Source organism: Sorex fumeus, unplaced genomic scaffold (genome assembly GCF_029834395.1).
Source record: "Sorex fumeus unplaced genomic scaffold, SorFum_2.1 ptg000008l, whole genome shotgun sequence".
NCBI lineage: Eukaryota > Metazoa > Chordata > Mammalia > Eulipotyphla > Soricidae > Sorex > Sorex fumeus.
The window spans coordinates 12,474,291-12,494,739 of record NW_026606065.1 but is presented as its reverse complement, the minus strand read 5'-3'; the positions used below and the strand labels follow the sequence as shown (position 1 = coordinate 12,494,739).

General features: G+C 40.6%; 1 protein-coding gene across 24 annotated transcripts in view; it reads left to right on the top strand.

Annotated features, from left to right (window-relative positions):
- The window catches only part of RIMS1 (regulating synaptic membrane exocytosis 1), a 518,137-nt gene that overhangs the window by 299,257 nt on the left and 198,431 nt on the right, over positions 1 to 20,449 (top strand). For 18 of the 24 annotated variants that reach the window (XM_056109989.1, XM_056109987.1, XM_056110000.1 and 15 more), the window contains one exon: positions 2,535 to 3,349. In XM_056109989.1, the coding sequence (XP_055965964.1) occupies positions 2,535 to 3,349 (815 nt within the window). Of the gene's footprint in view, positions 1 to 2,534; positions 3,350 to 20,449 lie in introns of those variants that run through there. The other 6 variants (XM_056110006.1, XM_056110004.1, XM_056110003.1 and 3 more) reach the window with 1 other exon arrangement.

The following is a 20,449-nucleotide window of genomic DNA, read 5'->3' as shown; positions in this document are numbered from 1 at the left end:
AAGGTAAGCATTATTTATGAGCATTTTAAGAAAAGTAAACTCCTGTATACTTCTAATGAGGGCAGCTATACCTTATGAGATACTAAGTATTTGCAGTGTAATCACCATGTTTTTATGAAAACTATTTGATAGTAGTTATGCTCATAATGAACTATTTACATTGGGAAAAATGAAATTATGTGTTCCAGTGAAAAATTCCTTTTACTTCAAAGGGTCATGCAATCTAATGCCACAAATAAAATTTGTTATGCTTCTGTTCTGCTTTATTCTGCCATATGAAAACCTTTCGCTTCCCCCATCTCCACCACCTTCAGTTCCTCTTTAGGCGTATGCCATTATAGTAGACATAATTGCTTTGTTAAATCAAAATAGGAATTTCCCTTCGGTTAACTTCTAAGTTTCCCACCATTTTTTTTGGTGTGAATTTTATCTGCCTTTGGACCTCCAATAAAATGTGTTCCCCCGGAAAGCTCACTCCTATGGATTCAGATGAACAGAATCCCAGGTGCCTACATTTTCTTTTAACTTTGATTTTTGGATCACACCCAGCTGTACTCAGGGCTTACTCTTGGATCTATGTTTGGGTTACTCCTGGCGGTGCTTGACGGGAGGGGCGGTGTCCAGTGTGGTGCCAGGGAAAGAACCTAGGTTGACCTCATGCAAGGCAAACATCCCTGTACTGTCTCTGGGACCAGATTGCCTTTAAGTGTATAATAAATCTATAGTGTCAAAATGTTTAGCCAGTTCAACTACTTTTGGTACTGGACTCCAGTCTACAGTAAAGGATTGAAAGGCAACTAAATGAAAAAAAATCTGCAAGTGTCAAACATTCATCTTTTATTTCATATTTTGCTAGAGGCTTTGACAGGGTGAAGAGAAAAATAGAACACAAAACTGTATTCTTCCTTTGAACTTAATGAGACAGATGGAAGAGGTAGAGAAAGTGGTAAAGGTAAAGGTAAAGACCCTCCCATTGTTCGTCGATTTGCTCGAGTGGGCCCAGTAACAGTAACGTCTCCATTGGAGACTTTGTTGTTACTGTGTCTGGCATATCGAATCGTCACGGGGAGCTTGCCAGGCTCTGCCGTGCAGGCGAGATACTCTCGTAGCTTGCCGGGCTCTCCGAGAGGGGCGGAGGAATCTAACTTGGGTCGGCCATGTTGGCTGCATGCAAGGCAAACGCCCTACCGCTGTGCTATTATCAAAATTTTCGATACTTCTACTATTTTTGTCCAATGACTATAAATGAGAGCTAAGGTTCAGTAACTTTTTTTTTCTAATCAACCCCCTATAAAAAGTTTGATTGCACTTGATCTCAAAAGTATTTTATTCTATTGAAATATCATTAGACTTGATTTCTGAAATATAGCATTCACATTTCTTGAAAATTATGTTATAGCAAAAGATAATGTGTATGGGTCCAAATATCTTATCAAGGCCATATTTAAGTTTGAACTGATAATTTGTTCTTTTTGAGCCAGTTTTTAATATTGTATTTTTTTCTTTTCATTGGGTTGGAGCAATAGCATAGCCTTAGCATGATAGCATAGCCTTGCATGAGGCCGACCTGGCCAACCCAGGTTCGATTCCTCTGCCCCTCTCAGAGAGCCCCACAAGCTACTGAGAGTATCTTGGCCCCACGGCAAAGCCTGGCAAGCTGCCCGTGAAGTATTCGATATGCCAAACACAGTAACAAGTGTCACAATGAAGAGTTACTGGTTCCGGTCGAGCAAATCGATGAACAACGGGAGAACTGTGACAGTGACAGTTATACTTTTCATTGAAGTAGTTTTTGATTCACAGAGGTTAACACACTGTATGCTTATTTGAGTTAAACAAGGCCTTTTGTTGACTTAACTGATTTATAAGAATCCCAACCATGCAGAGGTCAGAGAGAGTATTCAGGGTTCAAGTATCCACCTTGTATATGGTAGAACCTGGTGGATTCCCGGCACTGCATACGGCCCCTCCCCCAGCATTTCCAGAAATGAGTCCTGAGCCTGGCTTGAGGCCCGGAGCAGCACCTCCAGGTGTGGGCTCCAAAAAGCAAAACAGAAACAAAAGCAAACAATTCTAAACAGGCAATGTTTGGGGCTGGGGTGATAGCACAGCGGGTAGGGCATTTGCCTTGCACACGGCCCTCCCGGGGTTCGATTCCCAGCATCCCATATGGTCCCCTGAGCACCGCCAGGAGTAATTCCTGAGTGCATGAAGCAGGAGTAACCCCTGTGCATGGCTGGGTGTGACCCAAAAAGCAAATAATAATGATGATGATGATGATAATGATGATGAAATTAATAAACAGGCAATGTTCGTAAGACTCCGAATAGAGTCGAATGCAAAGGAGTGAGCAGTTCGAGACTCGATGAGGGGCAGAAAGGCTTCAGGGGGGGGCCCTATCTATCTCTTACCGACGGGGCATGCAACGACTAAAAAGAGTGCAAATCTGGGAAGCGAAGGCCTCTCCGTTCGGCCCGGATTTCGCTCGGGCGCCCCATCCCGTGCTCTCCCTGACCTTGCCTTGTGTCCCGCAGGAAGAAAACGCCCGGGGTCTCGGAACCCGACGGCAAAGGCGCCCCGAAGAGCAGCGAGAGGAGGCGCGCGCCCAAGGGCGCCGCCGCGCCGCCCGCCGAGGGCCCCCCGGAGGAGCGCGAGCGCCGGGAGAGGCGGGAGGGCCGGAGGCTGGAGAAGGGGCGCTCGCAGGACTCCCCCGACGTGGCCGCGAAGCGCGACGCCGGCGCGGCGGCGGACGAGAAGCAGAGGAAGGAGGAGGAGTACCAGACGCGGTACCGCAGCGACCCGAACCTGGCGCGCTACCCGGTGAAGCCGCCGCCCGAGGAGCAGCAGATGCGCATGCACGCGCGGGTGTCCCGCGCCCGGCACGAGCGGCGCCACAGCGACGTGGCGCTGCCCCGCACCGAGGCGGCCGCCGCGCCGCCCGACAGCCAGGCCGGCCCGCGCGGCCCGGCCGAGAGGACCGCGGAGGTCAGGGCGCCGCCGGGCGCCAAGCCGGGCCCCGGCCCCAGCGCTGCGGCGCCCAGGCCGGGCCCGCCGGCCCCCGCCGAAGGCCCCGAGCCCCTGCGGAAGCAGAGCCGCCTGGACCCCAGCTCGGCCGTGCTCCTGCGCAAGGCCAAGCGCGAGAAGGCGGAGAGCATGCTGCGCAACGACTCGCTGAGCTCCGACCAGTCCGAGTCCGTGCGGCCGTCGCCGCCCAAGCCGCACCGCGTCCGCCGCGGCGGCAAGAAGCGGCAGATGTCGGTGAGCAGCTCCGAGGAGGAGGGCGTGTCCACGCCCGAGTACACGAGCTGCGAGGACGTGGAGCTGGAGAGCGAGAGCGTGAGCGAGAAAGGTACGGGGGGCGGGGCCGGCCGCGGGAGCATCCTCCCGAGGATGCTGCTGTCCCGGGATGCTGCTGCCCGGGATGCTGCTACCCGGGATGCTGCTGCCTGGGATGCTGCTACCCGGGATGCTGCTGCCTGGGATGCTGCTGTCCCGGACGCTGCGGTCCCGGATGCTGCTGTCCGCCGCCGGGAGGTGGGTGGGTCGGGCCCCGGGACCCCGGAGCGGGTGTGCTGGGCTGCCCCGGGGCACGATGCGCGCGCTTGGCGGGGCAGTGCCGTCTGCTAGAAAGTTGCAGAGATCCTGGAAACGTTTGTCAGAAGAGCGACTATAGATATCAAGGCAAAACTGCCTGCAGGTTTGACTTATACAAATAGTCTTAGATCCAGAGGGGGAAAAAAAATTCTATGCTACTAGATGCTGGAACGGAATTTCTGTCCTTGGTTGTTTCGTGGCAACGATTTGCTAAAATTCTTCTAGATAACGTGCTCATGTGTCGATTTTTTTTTTCTAACAAATGTTTGTGAATAGGCAAGAGGAATCAAGTCCTGAAGTTATACTGGCTGTCGTTCTGTTGTTGTTGTTGTTATTCTGTTTAGGGTGAGACTGTAATAAATAAAGTAGGTCCTGTTTTAAGAAAGAAAGAAAGAAAGAAAGAAAGAAAGAAAGAAAGAAAGAAAGAAAGAAAGAAAGAAAAAGAAAGTTGCAGAGAGATGAGAGCCTAAGAGGGCTCAGCGCCAGTGGAGAGGGATGCGTGGGCTGATCTATGGACGGAGGAAAAGGTGGATCGACGGACGGAGAGACGGACAGATGGACGGGGAGACAGACGGAGAGAGAGAGAGGCGTAGAGACACAGACTTAGCTATGTCAATAGAGAGATCTCTGTCTTTGGACACAGTGAAATGGGTGGTGACCGAATTCACTGTACTCATTTCAGAAGGATTACATTGTGTCAGGTCATTATTGCAGTGTATCTTGAATTTGTGCAGAGAGCCAGACATTCTATCCCAGTTCATTGAATGGGGGGAAAGGGGCACGTTGGGGCGCTCAGACTTACTTTCACATCAAATGGGTTTGAGGTTTTCTTGTTTGTTCTGATGGGGGATTTTAAAACATAACTAAGGTTGTAAATTTGGAGTGAGTGCAGGAGCTTTGTTGGGTTTGATTTTTAAAAGATTTAGGCACCGTGATTTACAAAGCTGTTTCTGACATACAAAGTTCTGAAATGTTGTAGAAACCCATCATCGCACAACACACTCCTCTGTCAGTGCCCCAGTGCCACCTCACACCCCTTCCTCCCCCATCTGGCAAACCTTAGCAAACTGGTTGTTTAAAAAATGATTATCATTTGGGTCACCTGCTTACAATAGTATTGGAACTTAGTTTTGATAATCTCGCCTCCACAACTACCCAAAGTGTTCAAGACTCTTGGCTAATGTCCTAATTATGTTACCACTACACCATCTCTTCCTCCTCCTGACTCTGTGCTCAGGCATCAGTCCTGGTGACTGTGTCTAGATATTAGTGCTTGGGAGACTGTATGTGGCACTGGGAATAGAATCCACGTCATATACTTGCAAGGCAAGTGCCTTACCCACTGTAGTATCCATTGTGCCTTATCCATTGTAGTATCATTGTAGTATCCACTGTAGTGTCTTTCTGTCCCTCATAAAGAAATCTTTGGAGCCACTCTGCATCGCTCATGATTTACTGCTGTCTCTGTGCTCAGAGATCACTCCTTTTGGTTCTCAAGGAAACATGAAGTGCTAGGGTTTGAAAACCAGTTAACTGTATGGGGTAAACACACACACACAATTAAGGAAAAGAAAAGGTAAGAGAGTCTTATGTCATATATTCCAGTAGGGTAAAAGGAAAGGAATGATTTGGAAAGAGATTTATTAGGATACAGTGGACGCATGTTGTGAGTTTCAGTGCTAAGGAAAGATATCTGCATGGAATAAAATTTAAAGGAGAAACTAAAAATAATGTTTATAACTATATCCCATTTACGTACTTCCATTTATCAGTTACACATATAAATTAAACATTTAATACAATGTCTAACTTTTTTAGCTCATTTAGGCAGCTGCAACAAAATACCCAAGACTGGAGAGTTTATGAAAAACAGAAATTTACTTACTTTTTGGAGACTGGGAAGTACAGATGAAGGCGCTTGGTTGTCTTCTGATGAAGTTTCTCAACCCAGTTCTTAGTCTTCATCTTGCTGTTTTCTTGCATGGGGGAAAGGTTCCTTTCATAAGAGTATCACTCCCCTTTGTGATGGCTTCAAAGTGATCTAAGTAACCCCTGAAGCCCATTCTTCCTAAAGCTCTTTGACTGAAAAGATTTCAATATATTCACTTGGGAGAGGTACAAACATAGAGACTGTAACAGTGACATAGAGTTGGTAACTACTAAATGATTGTGTACTTTTCCTAACACTGATTTACTATTTTATTGTGTTGAGTTGCTTTGTAGATTTATTAGCAAATAGGTATTTAGCACTATCCGTGAATATACTGAGGTTAGTAAAAAGGTAAATATGGTCCATGTGCTCATAGAGCTTTCATTCTTTTGAGATACATAAGTTTTGAAAGATCATTCGTGGGGTATGAGAAATGGTACAGCAAGCAGGGCACTTGCCTTGTACAAGGCCTACCTAGGTTTGTTCCCTGGCATCTCATATGGTATTCCGAGGACAGTCAGGAGTGATCCCTGAATGATGAGCCAGCAGTAAGGCCATAGTCTGCTGGTGTGCTCCAAACTCCTCCCACCCCCCAAAAAGTTAATTTTGAATAAAATATACTTTTAACATGTTTCAAAGACATTTTCTTTGGGGGTGGACTACACTTTGTAGTGCTTAAAGACTATTCCTGACTGGGTGTTTGGGGCTGTTCCTGGCCATGCTTGGCAAGCCAGATGGTGTCAGGGATCAAACCTGACTCTGAGCTGTTTCCCCAGCCCTGTACAAACATTACCTCTGTATATGGTGATATGATTTTATTATGTGCTATCCACTCATAAAGATAACACGTCATATGGTATCTGAAAGAAAAGATATCTTAGAATCAGATTATAAACTGAATATGAGGTATGTTATATATAATTGATTCTAATCAATTATAATCTTTGTGTATAGAATAATTTTACACCCACAGACACACAGAGGGATTTGTAGTGACCTCTGTCTTGTTAACAGTTCTGTCTAAAGGCAGAGCCCAACTTCTTGTCTTCACATTTCTCAGTGTGAGTGTTGTTCATATCGCTACTTGCCAACTGGCAGAAGTTGCGCATCTTTTGTCTCTTAGGTTGTAAACATTAACTAATATAAAATATTCAGTATAGGATAAATACTGTGATATAAATTTTGCATTTAAGATAGCGGTGGATTTAAAAGCAATTTTAATATAATCCATTGAGTTAAGGTCAGGTTAAGATTTTGCTTCATAGGAATTGAGTAATGAAGAGTAAAAGTAAGAAAGAGACCAGAATAGTGCCCAGGTAGAGGAGAAAAGGGAAGGTTGGTTAAAGAAGAAACATGGAGACATTATTGTTTTAATCATAGAAATACGTAGTTTAAGAGTTTTAAAAGATGTGACAAAATAAATTGGAAGAAGAGTTCGGTATTAGATAGCAGGAGAGACTTCCTGTTTGTTATCTTCCTGTGGATTTTGAATAAACTGAGAACATATAACAAATTAATTATGCCTTTGAACTTTCAAAGCATTCCCTGGATTTCTAAGTTCAATCTATAAATATGTCCATTTATTGTTTTGCAGCCCTTGTGTGGTTCATTTAGAAACATATTCATAAGAGTAATCTAAGAAACAAAATCTGCAAATGACTGTATCAATTATTGCTTGAAAAGGAAGACTTAGGACCTTGATAACTGGTTTGGAGTTTACCTCCTAAATATAGAGAGTTTCAGGGTGTAAATCATGGTACATGTTGTGAACTGTGTGAACTGTTGACTATAAAGTATGGGTACATGGAAACAAAAAGAGTTTGGAACGCTTGCAGCAATCGTGTACAAAAATAATTAAATTATCCATGCATTTCATGATGCTTTTTTGTCATAAAAGTAAGAATGGAAGTATTCTTTATAAGTTCAGCATTTTATTGCCTAGTGCTCACATAATACTTTATTTGTTTCTTATGTGTTTTCTTGTTTGTTTGGGGGCCACACCCAGTGGTACTCAGAGACTACTGGCTCTGTGCTTAGGGCCATTCCTCGCACAGTTCAGGGGACCATATTTGTTGCCTGGGATCAAACTGAGTGAGCCACGAGCAGGGCCTTACATTGTACTGCCTTTCCGGCTTCAGTACTTTCAATTTGGAACACCAAATGTTGATTTTTCTATTTATTGTAAAACAAGAACTTATCTATATTTTTTTGTCCATTTTTAAATAAAGGTAAAACTGGTAAGGTCTTGTTAAAATTTTTAGTAACATAAATGTAGAATTAATTGTATGTAAATGTAGAAATGTGGGTCTGGAGCAATAGCACAGAGGGAGGGTAGGGCATTTGCCTTGCACATGGCCGACCCGGGTTCGATTCCCAGCATCCCATATGGCCCCCCGAGCACTGCCAGAAGTAATTCCTGAGTGTATGAGCCAGGAGTAACCCCTGTGAAATGCTGGGTGTGACCCAAAAAGCAATATATATATATATGTGTATATACATATGTACATATATATATATTTACGAGCCCAAATAAAACTATTGGATTTTGAAAACAAAAACCCTAGTCCATACTAGGTCTCTCAGAAGAGCTCGCATCATTTCTTTGACCTTTTCTTTTTGTGTATTTCTTCCTTGGTCCATTTTCACTTAGAGTCTGGTGAACACTCATATATACCTCTGTCTCCACTTCTCAATTTAAACCAAGTTTTTCTTCTACTCAGTACTTTAATTTGCCTTCTCAGTCTTTGCAGAAGAAAGAAATTGCTAGTGTCAGCATTTAGATAGGTTGACACATTTGCCAATACCAACTGGTTATACCTGGCCTGGTCTTCTTTGATATTATCAAGAACAGGTTTGAGAATAAGCATAGAAGGAGTGTGAGACAACTAACTTGTATTTCTGAGATAAAAATAAATTTAGTTCACCCTCTTAACCACTGATCTAGAGAGAAATAAAGTGCTTTCCTTTAAATACCTTGGAGGGAGTCTGAGAACAATTTTCTTCTTACAATAGATAAAGAATGTATATTAGCTGTTTTAATCATCTATGCAATTAAAATCTTAGTGAGACATTGGGAATACGTAAAAAACTGTGTGGTCTGAGTTATCATGCTAATTCCTAATTTCTAATTATATGCATTAAGAAAAGTGAAAATTATGTGTTTCTTTTGAGTTACATTCTTTGCCTCATATATAAATGACTGAGATAACTTCTTGATTCTAAAACTGGAATTATGACTAAAGTAAATTCTATAAAAAGAAAATAAATTAAGTCTATAAATCTAACTTGATTATATTCAATAATATCTCTTCCAAATTAATCCATAGCTTGAGATATTAGTCATTTGGTATAGCTAAAAGATTCCTATTTTTGAATCAGGAGAAACTAAAAAACGTGGAAACTAAATAATATATTATTTATGAAACTTAAAAATCATTTAAAATTATATGAATTTTATATATACTGTGTGCTGAAGGTTTTAATATAGAATATTTTAACTTATGTATAACTGTAGGTCACTTTAAGGGTAAACATTTATGAGTTAGAGTATTTAAGAGAAAAATTTGATGCTGAAGATTTCACTGCCACCTCCTTTATCTCAGAAAGTTGTTCTTCAGTATCCTTTTAAAATGCAGAATCATACTGCAGTGTTTTTGACCCATTTTATCCAGTGAAAGAAAAGGTTGTCCTTGCTTTTGGTTCAGTTTAGCAGAATGGCAGTCTTAGACCTCGGACAGACGTCAGAAGCAAATAAAAATTTCTCCTTTCACACACTGTTGAACAGAGAAGGAGACAATATTGATGGTCATATCAGTTTCATTCTTTGTCCCAAACTACTTTCTGTTTGCAACTGGAAGAGTTTGGAACTTCTCCTTGTCTCCGACCCAAGCTAGACCCTCTAAATACTAGAATGTTGTTAGTTCACCTATTATTACTCTGGCTCAAATCGTAACACCTTAATGTCTTCCTGAGATCAGGTATGTGTCTAATTTTCATTGCTAAATGAATCCGTGACTGATTTGACTTCTAAAGCTCTGGTTTCTTTAGAACTAGAACTTTATTCTTTGCCTCCACTAGTTCCCACTCAGATAATAAAGGGAGGGTGCCAAGATACTGAGTTCCCTGATGCCACCTTCTATGATGTATACTCGGATATTACCTTCTACCTTACTCTCAATATATTGTAGGCACACTTAGATTCTTACTGCTTTTCTGGATTGAATAGCTATAGCCATCTTCTGCAGCACTGTAGCACTGTCCTCCCGTTGTTCATCGATTTGATTGGGCAGACACATACGTGGCGGGTCGCTTGCCAGGCTTTGCAGTGCAGCAGAATACTCTCGGTAGCTTGCCGGGCTCTCTGAGAGGGCCAGAGGAATTGAACTCGGGTCTGCCACATTGTAAGGCAATTGCCCTACCCGCTGTGCTATCACTCCAGCCATCTTCTATGAGTGTCTAATTCAGCCTAGCAAACTGAACTCCAGCTGAATCTCTTTAAAAGCAGCTGTTTCCATGTCAAATTTTAAAACAGGTAACCAAGACTGGTGTATCCAAGATGTGGTAACAATGGTTGGGTTTCCCAGGGCTGCCATAACAAGGTATTATGGAATGGTTGGTTTAAACCAGGACTTACACTTTTTTTCCATTCACTGTCTTTACCCAAGAAATGCAACAACATGGATGAGTGCTGCCAGAAACAACTCAGATCCATTTTGTGGTTGATTTGAATTCGTTTTTGTAAATTTGTTTTTATAGCAGTGGGTGGAATAGGGCTCCAGACATACAAGGCAAGAACGCTTCCCACTGAGCCACATCCTCAGTCCCTTCATTTATATTTTGGTCTTAATGTGCTCAAAAACCTTTCACAGTTTCACTGTTACCAATTTTTGTCATGATTCCCCAGATGTTATAAGAACAGAAATGTGTTTTCTCACTTTAAAGGCTAGTATGTGTGCAGTCAAATGCTGGTTTTCTTCTGAGGATCATGTAGAGAGAGGGGAGAGAGGGCATGTTTCAGCCTTCACTTCCTCTGCTCTTAAGATGGCCATCTATTTTGAGAGTCTTCACATTGTCTTTCCTTGTTCTGTGACTGCCATCATATTGACTCAGGGCTCATCCTAATGGTCTCATCATAACTTATTTTCATATACCTATCCAACATTCTGAGACTCATGGGGTGAGACTTCATAAGGGTTTTTGTCAAATACACAGTTTAGTTCATGAAATAGAAACTCCATGACCTCTACATGTTTCTATACATAGATGATAAAAACTGTCTGACATTTACCTTCACAAGAATTTTATTGACGACTTACATTTTGAAGAGAATCCATTACCACGGTCACAGACACATAGTTTTAGAAACAGCCCAGGAATAAGCACCTTGGATGGGTTTCAGAATTTTTGTAACCATATCCTTTCTAAACTCCAAGTTGCATCATTTTAGGATCTAGGGATAATAACTGTACATGAAGCAGCTTCAATGAAGTCAGAAGGAAGTACTGTGGTAAGGCACTGTGCGATTTTATGTGATAACAAGTGCTCAATAAATGTTTTTATTTCACTAACACCTAAGAGAATACTTTGATAATACATGCTACAAGAAGTAGAAAGAGAGCCAGAATTCCCAAGTTTCATGTTAGAGTTGAGGTAATACTTTGGTCAGGGAAAACCAGTGTCACAATCTAGTAAGAGAGTCTGTCCATTGTCCTGTGGACTCTATGCTTTAAAACTGTGGAAGGAAAATAATTTCGAAGTTGCCTATCAAGGGAACATTTTTTAATTAAAAAAATTTTTTAATAGTGAGACATCATGAGGTACAGTCGCAGACTTACACATTTTTGTGCTTGGGTTTCAGTTATATAATGATCAAATACCATCCCTCCACCAGTGCCCACTTCCCACCACCACGCATCCCAGTATCCCTCCTACCCCCTATCCCCCCCCAATCCCACCCTGCCTCTATGGCAGGGCATTCCCCTCTGTTCTTTCTTTCCTTTTGGGTGTTGTGGTTTGCAAAAGAAACATTGAGTGGCAATCATCTTTGGTCTATAGTCTACTTTCAGCATGCTTCTCCCATCCTGGGAGGGTCCTCCCAACACCTTTATTTGGTGTTCCCCTCTTTATCTGAGCTCCCTTTTCCCTAGTATGTGTGGTTGGCCCCCAAGTCATGGAGTAAAATTCCTGGTACTAATCTCTGCCATTCTTGGGTGTTAGTTTCTCAAGGGAACAGTTTTAATCCCAGTTCTTTCATATGCTGATTTACAATGGGCAACACTGTGAGTGAATGGGAATGTATTCTGTCAGTGATCCAGTCCCATGGATAGAGTTTAGAATCAGTGATCCAGTCCCATGGATAGAGTTTAGAATCTTTCGGAGAGCTTTTTTAAAAACGTAAGTGCTGGGGATTCTGATTTAGTCATGCAGCACAGTGTCCCTGTGCAATTTAATGTACATATGAATTAAGAACTTTTAGGTTAATTCCTTGCACGTTTAATCACTAGAGGAGTCAGAAAATGTTAGATTATATTACATTTTAACCTTCAAGCCCCAAGACCAGAATTTTATTTCAATTGTTCAAGATGGAGTTTTGAGCATTGATATGACTATAAGGATTTCTTCTGATCATTCCATTTTATAACCAGAGTTATAAGCTAAACTGTATTAGTTTTCATGAGCATTTCTAAATTTTAGGGCATACCCTGCATAAAATGTGAAGTGCTGGTTGTTTCATAATTTTTTTAAAAATTTTTGTTTTGTAATATGACCTTCCCGCCAAAAAGGTGGGTATTTTTATTTGGAGAAATGTTTAACTGGATAAAGGATCCAAAAATGACTCAACCTATGATCCAGAATGATTCAACTTAGGGTTTGGGGGGAGAATCAATAATTGCATACATATATTTTAGAATGTTAACCTAAATAATTTCAATTAACGTTTGGATTGACCCGTAGATGTAAATTCTGTCTAGCTGCATAATTTCTGGGAACCCACACATGAGGCAGAGATGGAAAAGGATGATTTTGCAAATTAGATGAAACTGGGAGAAGTGTAATTGTTACTATCCTAACTGCCAGTTATTTCAGTTGGTGGTAGAAGTTACAGATTAGGCCATCATTTCCAAGAGAATGAAATTCAGCAGTTTAAGCTCCTCCATTAGCCCTCACAGTGTAGTTCTAGATTGTTCTCACAGACTTACCTTCCATGATCCTTTTGATTGATTAGCATGTTATCCCTTCTTACACATAATACATTTTTTTCAATCAGCATTGGTGTGTCACACCCCATTCTTTTATATGCCCGCTTATCTCTCGTTTTTCGTTTACAACCAAGACCAAACTTTACTTCGTCTCCTATTGTTTTCTTGAATTCTGTAATTTCCTTTATTTTATGTTATTTTGGGGAGAGCGTTGGTTCGCACCTGATAGTGTTCTGGGGCAGTTTCTGGCTCTGTGCTCGGCAGTGACCCCTGATAGTTTAAGGGAACAATATGTGGTGTTGGGAATTGAACCAGGTCTGGCTGACTGCATTGCCAATGCCTGCGTTCCTGTATTATCTCCCTAGCTCGTCAAACTTTATTGTTAATATTTCTCTGAAGAAAATTGATTGTGGATTCCAAAAGAGAAATTATATTTTTATATCCTGTTTTATTCCTATTAAAATAATATTTTGCAGCAAAGGCTCTCACTTATTTGGTCGGCTGTCCCCTTTTTTAGAAAACTAAAACCAATCACAATCAGCCTCTCTATACTAGATCATTCCTGTGCCTCAAATCAGATAGGATCACCTGCTTTGGGAAAGGCTGGTTTACTGTTACATGTATAGAAATATAGTTGTTGGAGTAGGTTGCACATAGCCGATGTTAACTCTTTTTTGTTTGTGGATTCACTCACGAAAGTAAAAAACTTTTCTGTTTTGAGTTGGAAGAAGTTGCTCGAAAAGGCCCTCCCGTTGATCGTCGATTTGCTCGAGCGGGCCCAGTAACGTCTCCATTGGAGACTTTGTTGTTACTGTGTCTGGCATATCGAATACTCTCGGTAGCTTGCCGGGCTCTCCAAGAGGGGCGGAGGAATCGAACTCGGGTCGGCCATGTTGGCTGCGTGCAAGGCAGACGCCTTACCCGCTGCGCTGGAGCGATAGCACAGCGGTAGGGCGTTCACCTTACAAGTGGCCAACATGGCCAACCCGAGTTCGATTCCTCCGCCCCTCTCGGAGAGCCCGGCAAGCTACCGAGAGTATTCGATATGCCAAACACAGTAACAACAAGAATTTGGAAGAAGTTATGTATCCAAAAATATAACCAAGGATTATTGGGTTTGAAAAGGTCAATTTTTCCCATCTTATAGTTCTTGGTACAGCCTTTGACTTACTGGTTTAATAATTTGGCTGAAATTCTTATCTCTAACTGACCTAATTGTGACCTAAAAAAGACATTACTCAAACAAGTTTAAATTTTCAAAGAAGAATTAGGGAGTGTTTTAAACTTTTTGTTTGTTTGTTTTGGCCACATATGCTCAAGGCTAACTCCTGGCTCTGCATTCAGGGGACATTCCTGGCAGACTCTGAGGACCATGTGTATATGGTGCCAGGGATCAAACCCCAGGTTGGCTGCTTGCAAGGCAAGCACTTAACCCCTGTAGTATGTCTCTGCCCCTGAAAGAATTTTTTTTTAATTGAATGGGGATACCAGAATTACAGTGGTACTTTAATCTTTAATCACAGGCAGGATAAACCAGATAAAGTGTGACCTTTGTGTGACGTGGTTAGCTATTCAGTTGACTTGGGACTATAGAAGTCTCCTATTCTGGGAAAGCATGGGCTCTATTTTATTTTGTTTAATTACTTAAAGGTTTTGAGTTGACTTATCGAAAAAACAGTGAACAGCAAGAAATGGAGAATAAATGGAGAGGGAAATGGGACAATAAACTAATGAAGGAAACCATAAGTGTCAATACAGTTTTTAATTAGCTTGTGCAGCATGTAAATACACTTGCACTTCTTGACTATGCTATTTAAAAAATTGTCATCTTTTTCTTAACAGCTTTCTGTAGTCTTTTTAAATTATCTGTATGCTGAGTGTTGAAATGGCTCTTGCCATTGACTATAAAGAGCTAGGTATTTCTGGGGTAATTACTGGGAAATTACTGGCACTGTTATTCACTATTAATGTTACTTGAATAGTAGTCTTGAAAAGACTAATCCATCCCTTCAATAGATCTTTAATTTAGCAATCAGACTTAAAGCTATTTGCCATATCTATAGAAGGTTTGTGACAACCTCAAGCAAATCTGTTAGCTCTACTTTTTCCAAAAGCATTTGCTCACTTCATGTCTCTGTGTCATGTTTAATTAAGATATGTACAGTATTAAAGTCAAATGCTGTTGCACATTTAATAGACTGGAGGATAGTATAAACCAAACTGCATAAACCAAACATTTATGCAGTAGTACATTTTAAAAATATATCCATTGCATCATTTGCTCTATTGTGGTGGTCTTGAATCAAAATTCCATTATTCCAAGATATGCCTGCAAATGATAGATAAAGAAAACATTTTTACAAAACATATATGAGTTTGCATAAAAGAGAAATATCAAAGTAACAGAAATGAAGTAATAAAACCAAATCTTTAAGTTTGGTGAGTAGGATAACATAGCAGTATCTCTGGTTAGGTGATTACTTACAATGTCTGGGTTCTGGGTTTAAATAGCATAGGGCCCTAAGAGGCAATTTTTTTACATTTGCAAGAGTCTGACTGTTGGGACTGAAGTTTGCATAAGTTATAGAACCTCAGGCCACTTCCTCCACAGTGAAAGGCAGAGTAATACTACATTTTACATAGTTCTTATAAAATGTGAAGCCAAAAACACAAAGTAACAACAACAGCAAAACTGCCCCAATACATCTTCTTGTAAGAACTTGGAAGACTATCTCCTCTTTATGTGGGTTTTTAAGACCCAATTTGTATAGCTATATAAATATAGCATAGGCTATGATATAATTTCAAGCCAGAAATTGCAGTAAATTTGGTCCTTGGTCAAAGATCCCTCATTCTATACCTTGCCTATTTAACTTCGAGCTCCAGAGTTTTTCCCTCTCTCAGAATCAATGAAATAAAGTTATAAATATAAAAGTGCAAATAAATGGCACTCTTAAGAGGCAATATTTTAGCTTGATCTATTGGATTCCTTTTTCTTTTGATGTGTTTTCTATTCTTTACAGGAAAGAGCAATAATGGGCAAAGCATTTGTGCCAGAAATGGTCAAATTATGATTGTCCTTTAAATATCTCAGCACTGTGAAAATCACTCATCTTCTTTCTTTCTTTTATTATTTTTTTTAGTGAAGCAAGATAGTTTTTATTGAATGAAACTTACGTAGAAAGACATGAGGGGAGATAAAGCAAGGAATATGTGTTCAAGAGAGAGCGAGCATGAGCTTATCCAGAATGGAAAAAGCGAACAAAGAGACATAAAAACAAGTAAGAGATACATATTCAAGGATGCACACAGGCTTGAAGAGCTGAAAAACGCGCTATTTAAAATTGTCTGCTTGGGGCTGGAGTGATAGCACAGCGGGTAGGGCATTTGCCTTGCACGCGGCCAACCCAGGTTCAATTACAGCATCGCATATGGTCCCCCAAGCACCGCCAGGAGTAATTCCTGAGTACAGAGCCAGGAATAACCCCTGAGCATCGCCGGGTGTGACCCAAAAAAGTAAAATAAATAAATAAATAAATAAATAAATAAATAAATAAAGTAAAGGCCCTCCCGTTGATCATCGATTTGCTCGAGTGGGCCCAGTAACGTCTCCATTGGAGACTTTGTTGTTACTGTGTCTGGCATATCAAATACTCTCTGTAGCTTGCCGGGCTCTCTACTCTACTGCATCACCCAGGAACCATGAAGGAACTGTGAGAAAGTATAACTTGAAGAAGTATTCTGTGGGGTAAGTTAGGATCTCAAATTATTTGGTACTGATTTCAACATATCAACATATCCACCATATATATCCATATATGTATATATGTATACATATACATATCCCCTTTTGAAATATGTTTTTTAGAACAGAAACAAATTTCCTGTGATATCCTAACAAGATCCTCTCAAAGTTTCTTAGCCCACTATAGCTCCTTTGGCTTCTTTCTTGCCACTTTCTGGCATTTGGCTTCATAACTGGCTTGCTCTACTTTATTCTAAACTCAGTATTGCTTCAGTCTCTTCATGTGGTTGGATTAAGGAGTGAAGGCTATGACTTCATTGTTTAGAAGTCAGCCCCGATCACTAAGGGGTTATCTGGAATGGGAGATGTGTGCTGAAAGTACATAAAGGACCAAATATGATGGCCTCTCAGTATCTGTATTGCAAACCCGTAATGTTCATAAGTAGAGAGAGAAAAAGAGATAAATTGCCATAGAGGCAGGCTGAGAGGTGAGATTGGGGAGGGAGTGCGAATGAGGTATACTAGGGACATTGGTGGTGGAAAATGTACACTGGTGGAGGGATGGGTGCTCGATGGTTGTACGACTGAAACTCAAACATCAAAGCTTTGTAAGCAGAACTCACAGTGACTCAATTAGAAAACACACAAGAAGTCAGCCCTGATCAAAGCAAGCTGTATTGATCAAATCTTAACATTTCTTTTTCTTTTTTAATGATTTTCTTTTAACACACTGCCAAACAAATAATAGCAACATGGATAGAGCTTATATTCATTTTTAATGTAAATAGGTTTTTAAATGTTATCTGAGAACAATAATTGAGAGAGTTGTTATCAAGAACCCTTAGTAAGATTATTTGTTTGTAGTACTCAGGGCTTACTCCTGGCTCTGTACTCAGGGATCACTCCTATTTGGGCTCAGGGTACCATATGAAGTGCTGATGATCGAACCTTGTTTAACTGCTTGACAGGCAAGCACCTTACCTGCTGCTTTATCTCTCTGGCCCATCATCATGATATTTTTTGTGTGTGGTGGGAGAAAGTTTTGGCTACATCAGGCTTCGGTGCTCAGGGATTACTTCTGGCTTTTTCTTCAGGGTTCATCCCTGGTGCGGCTCAGGGGACTATAAGATATTGAATCCTGGTGACCTTCAGTACAGTTGTCTTAATGAGTTTATATAGAATTGGAAAAATGGAAGACTGTGTTACAGAAGCATTTCACTGAGGTCAGGAAGGAGATAGCAGAGTTAGTGCTATGTGTCACCTGAGTCACAGACATCCCAGTGATAAAGTAACACAGGCAGAGACTCCCCAGAACAAGATTGTTCTCCAGTTTGATGAACTCCTAATTTATAAAATGAAATCCAAATAGTTCCTTCCTCCTCTTTTTCCTTGAGATATCGTAACAAATCAAAATAAAGAAAATTAGCATTTTCCATTTTGTTTCTGCAAAGCAATAATAGTTTTAGTAACTCAATGGCAAAAAAAATAATAAATGGCTGTGCTCGAATCAGTTTGACCACTGCAAACATTGGAAAAAAATTCATTAAATATTTTTTTTGCCACCTTTAATGGTGACGTGCATTATGCAGCTTCTAAAAGAATGATCCTATATCCTTAATTCCCTGAATATATTTGCTGCCCTGCATACATTTGGTCAGGATTTCTTATTACCAGGACAATGTTTAACACTTCTCTATGCGATGTTGGGGGTTTTACCAGATCCTACGCTGGGGTCTCTTTAAGGTCTGCAGCCTACAGCACCGTATGCACTGTATGCATTTCTACTTGATAAAGACATGTCTCAATAACTGGTCACAAAAAACTAGTTACAGATAAAAGTTTCCAAACCTGAGGACATTGTGATATAAAGCTATGTTAGTTTTCATCGTTATTGTTATTTTTTAATTCAGATTCTTAGTCTGCCATTGACTAGATGACTTAACATATTGAAGCCGCATTTTCCTCAGCTACAGTATAAAAATTATGGCATTTATAATTGTAATATTTGTGGTGTTTTATTCTAGTGTTTTATTCTATTTAATATACTATACAAGACTTTTTTTCTACATGAAAAATCTATGGATGTATAAACACGTGATCAATTAAAACCAAAATAATAAAATTAAGTCTAATCTAGACTTAAAACCTAAAGGTACCAAAATGGAGGGTCTCAGTAATACCACTCCTGGGAATATATCCCAGAGAGGCAAAAATGTATAGTCGAAGTGACATCTGCACTTGTTTGTTCATTGCAGCACTCTTTATAATAGCCAGAATCTGGGAAAAACCTGAGTGCCCAAGAACAGATGATTGGTTAAAGAAACTTTGGTACATCTACACAATGGAGTACTATGTAGCTGTTAGAAAAGATGAAGTCATGAAATTCACATACAAGTGGTACTACATGGAAAGTGTCATGCTAAGCGAAATAAGCCAGAAAGAGAGGGACAGACATAGAAACATTGCATTCATCTGTGGAATATAAAGTAACAGACTAACACCCAAGAATAGTCAAGATGAGTACCAGGAGCTTCATTCCATGGCTTGGAGGCCAGCCACACATGCTATGGGAAAAGGCAGCTCAGATAGAGAAGGGAGCACCAAGTAAAGGGTATTGGGAGGATCCTCCCAGGATGGGAGAAGCATGCTGAAAGTAGACTATAGACCTATAGACCAAACATGATTGTTACTCAATGTCTCTTTTGCAAACCACAACAACCAAAAGGAGAGAGAGAACAGAGGGGAATGACCTGCCACAGAGGCAGGGTGGGATGGGGGGGATGGGGGCTGAGAGGGATACTGGGATCCGTGGTGGTGGGAAATGGGCACTGGTGGAGGGATGGGTATTTGATCATTGTATAATTGAAACTCAAGCACAAAAATTTGTAAGTGTACAACTGTACCTCATGGTGTCTCACTAATAAACATTAGAAAATAGAGAGTCTAAGGTACTTTCCTTGTATGTAGCTCGCCCTGGTTCAGTCCCTAGCATTTCGTCTGAGTACCATGAGGTGTAACTCTTGAGCTCAGAGCCAAGAATAATCCCTGACTACTGTTGGGTATGGCCAAACCACTGATCAAATAAAAGTAAATAAATAAAATGTTCAAAGATTTTATGTAAGCTAGATTTATTCAATGAAAATGTTAGAGTTGCAGAGATTCTGAACCTGAGCTTATGACATGACTTTTGCAAATACTGTATTGTATTATACTACTGGTTGTAAAGATTAAGAATCTTGCTTTTACTAAGAGAATACAGTTGACGTGTATATAGATGTTTTTGCTCTGATTGTGGACCACAATCAGTGGTACTAGGGCTGTTACTGACTCTGTGCTCAGAAGTCACCCTGGCTGTGCTTGGAGAATTATATGTGGGGGTTCAGGGGCTCAATCTGGGATCTGCTGCATGCAAGCCAAATGCCTTACTTACTTTACTATCTCTCTGCCTCCCCTGCCTCACATAGATAGATTGAAAGCCAAAATATTTACTTCCTTCTGCCCAGGATTTATCTTGCCATTTACTCTTAAGTGAAAATACATTGATAAAAATGTAACGTCGTTCACCAGACAAAAAGCAAAAACAAAACTAAAAAAAAAACAAATCAAAACAGTAACACTCAGTTATTTCCATCTGTGAAGTCTTTAATCTTGTAACCCCTTAATCAGATGCTTTATTTACATTTTGCCAAGAGTTTATAATTTAGGCATTCTCATTATTTAAACGTACTTGGTACATTTGTCTGTGTGGAAATACACTTTTGTTTTTTTGATCTATAAAATATGCTTGTGGGTAGCAGAGCACATTATATAAGTGAGTAAGCTAGAGGAGAAGGGTTTTGCTTGTTTATTGGGGGTTTTTGCTTTACTTTTGAAAGTCTCTGGGGAAGGTTAGAAAACAATGTATATATTTACAATATTTCAGTGCCACTTCTCATAATATGCTGCTACTATATAAAATTTAGAAATTAATTGTTATTTATC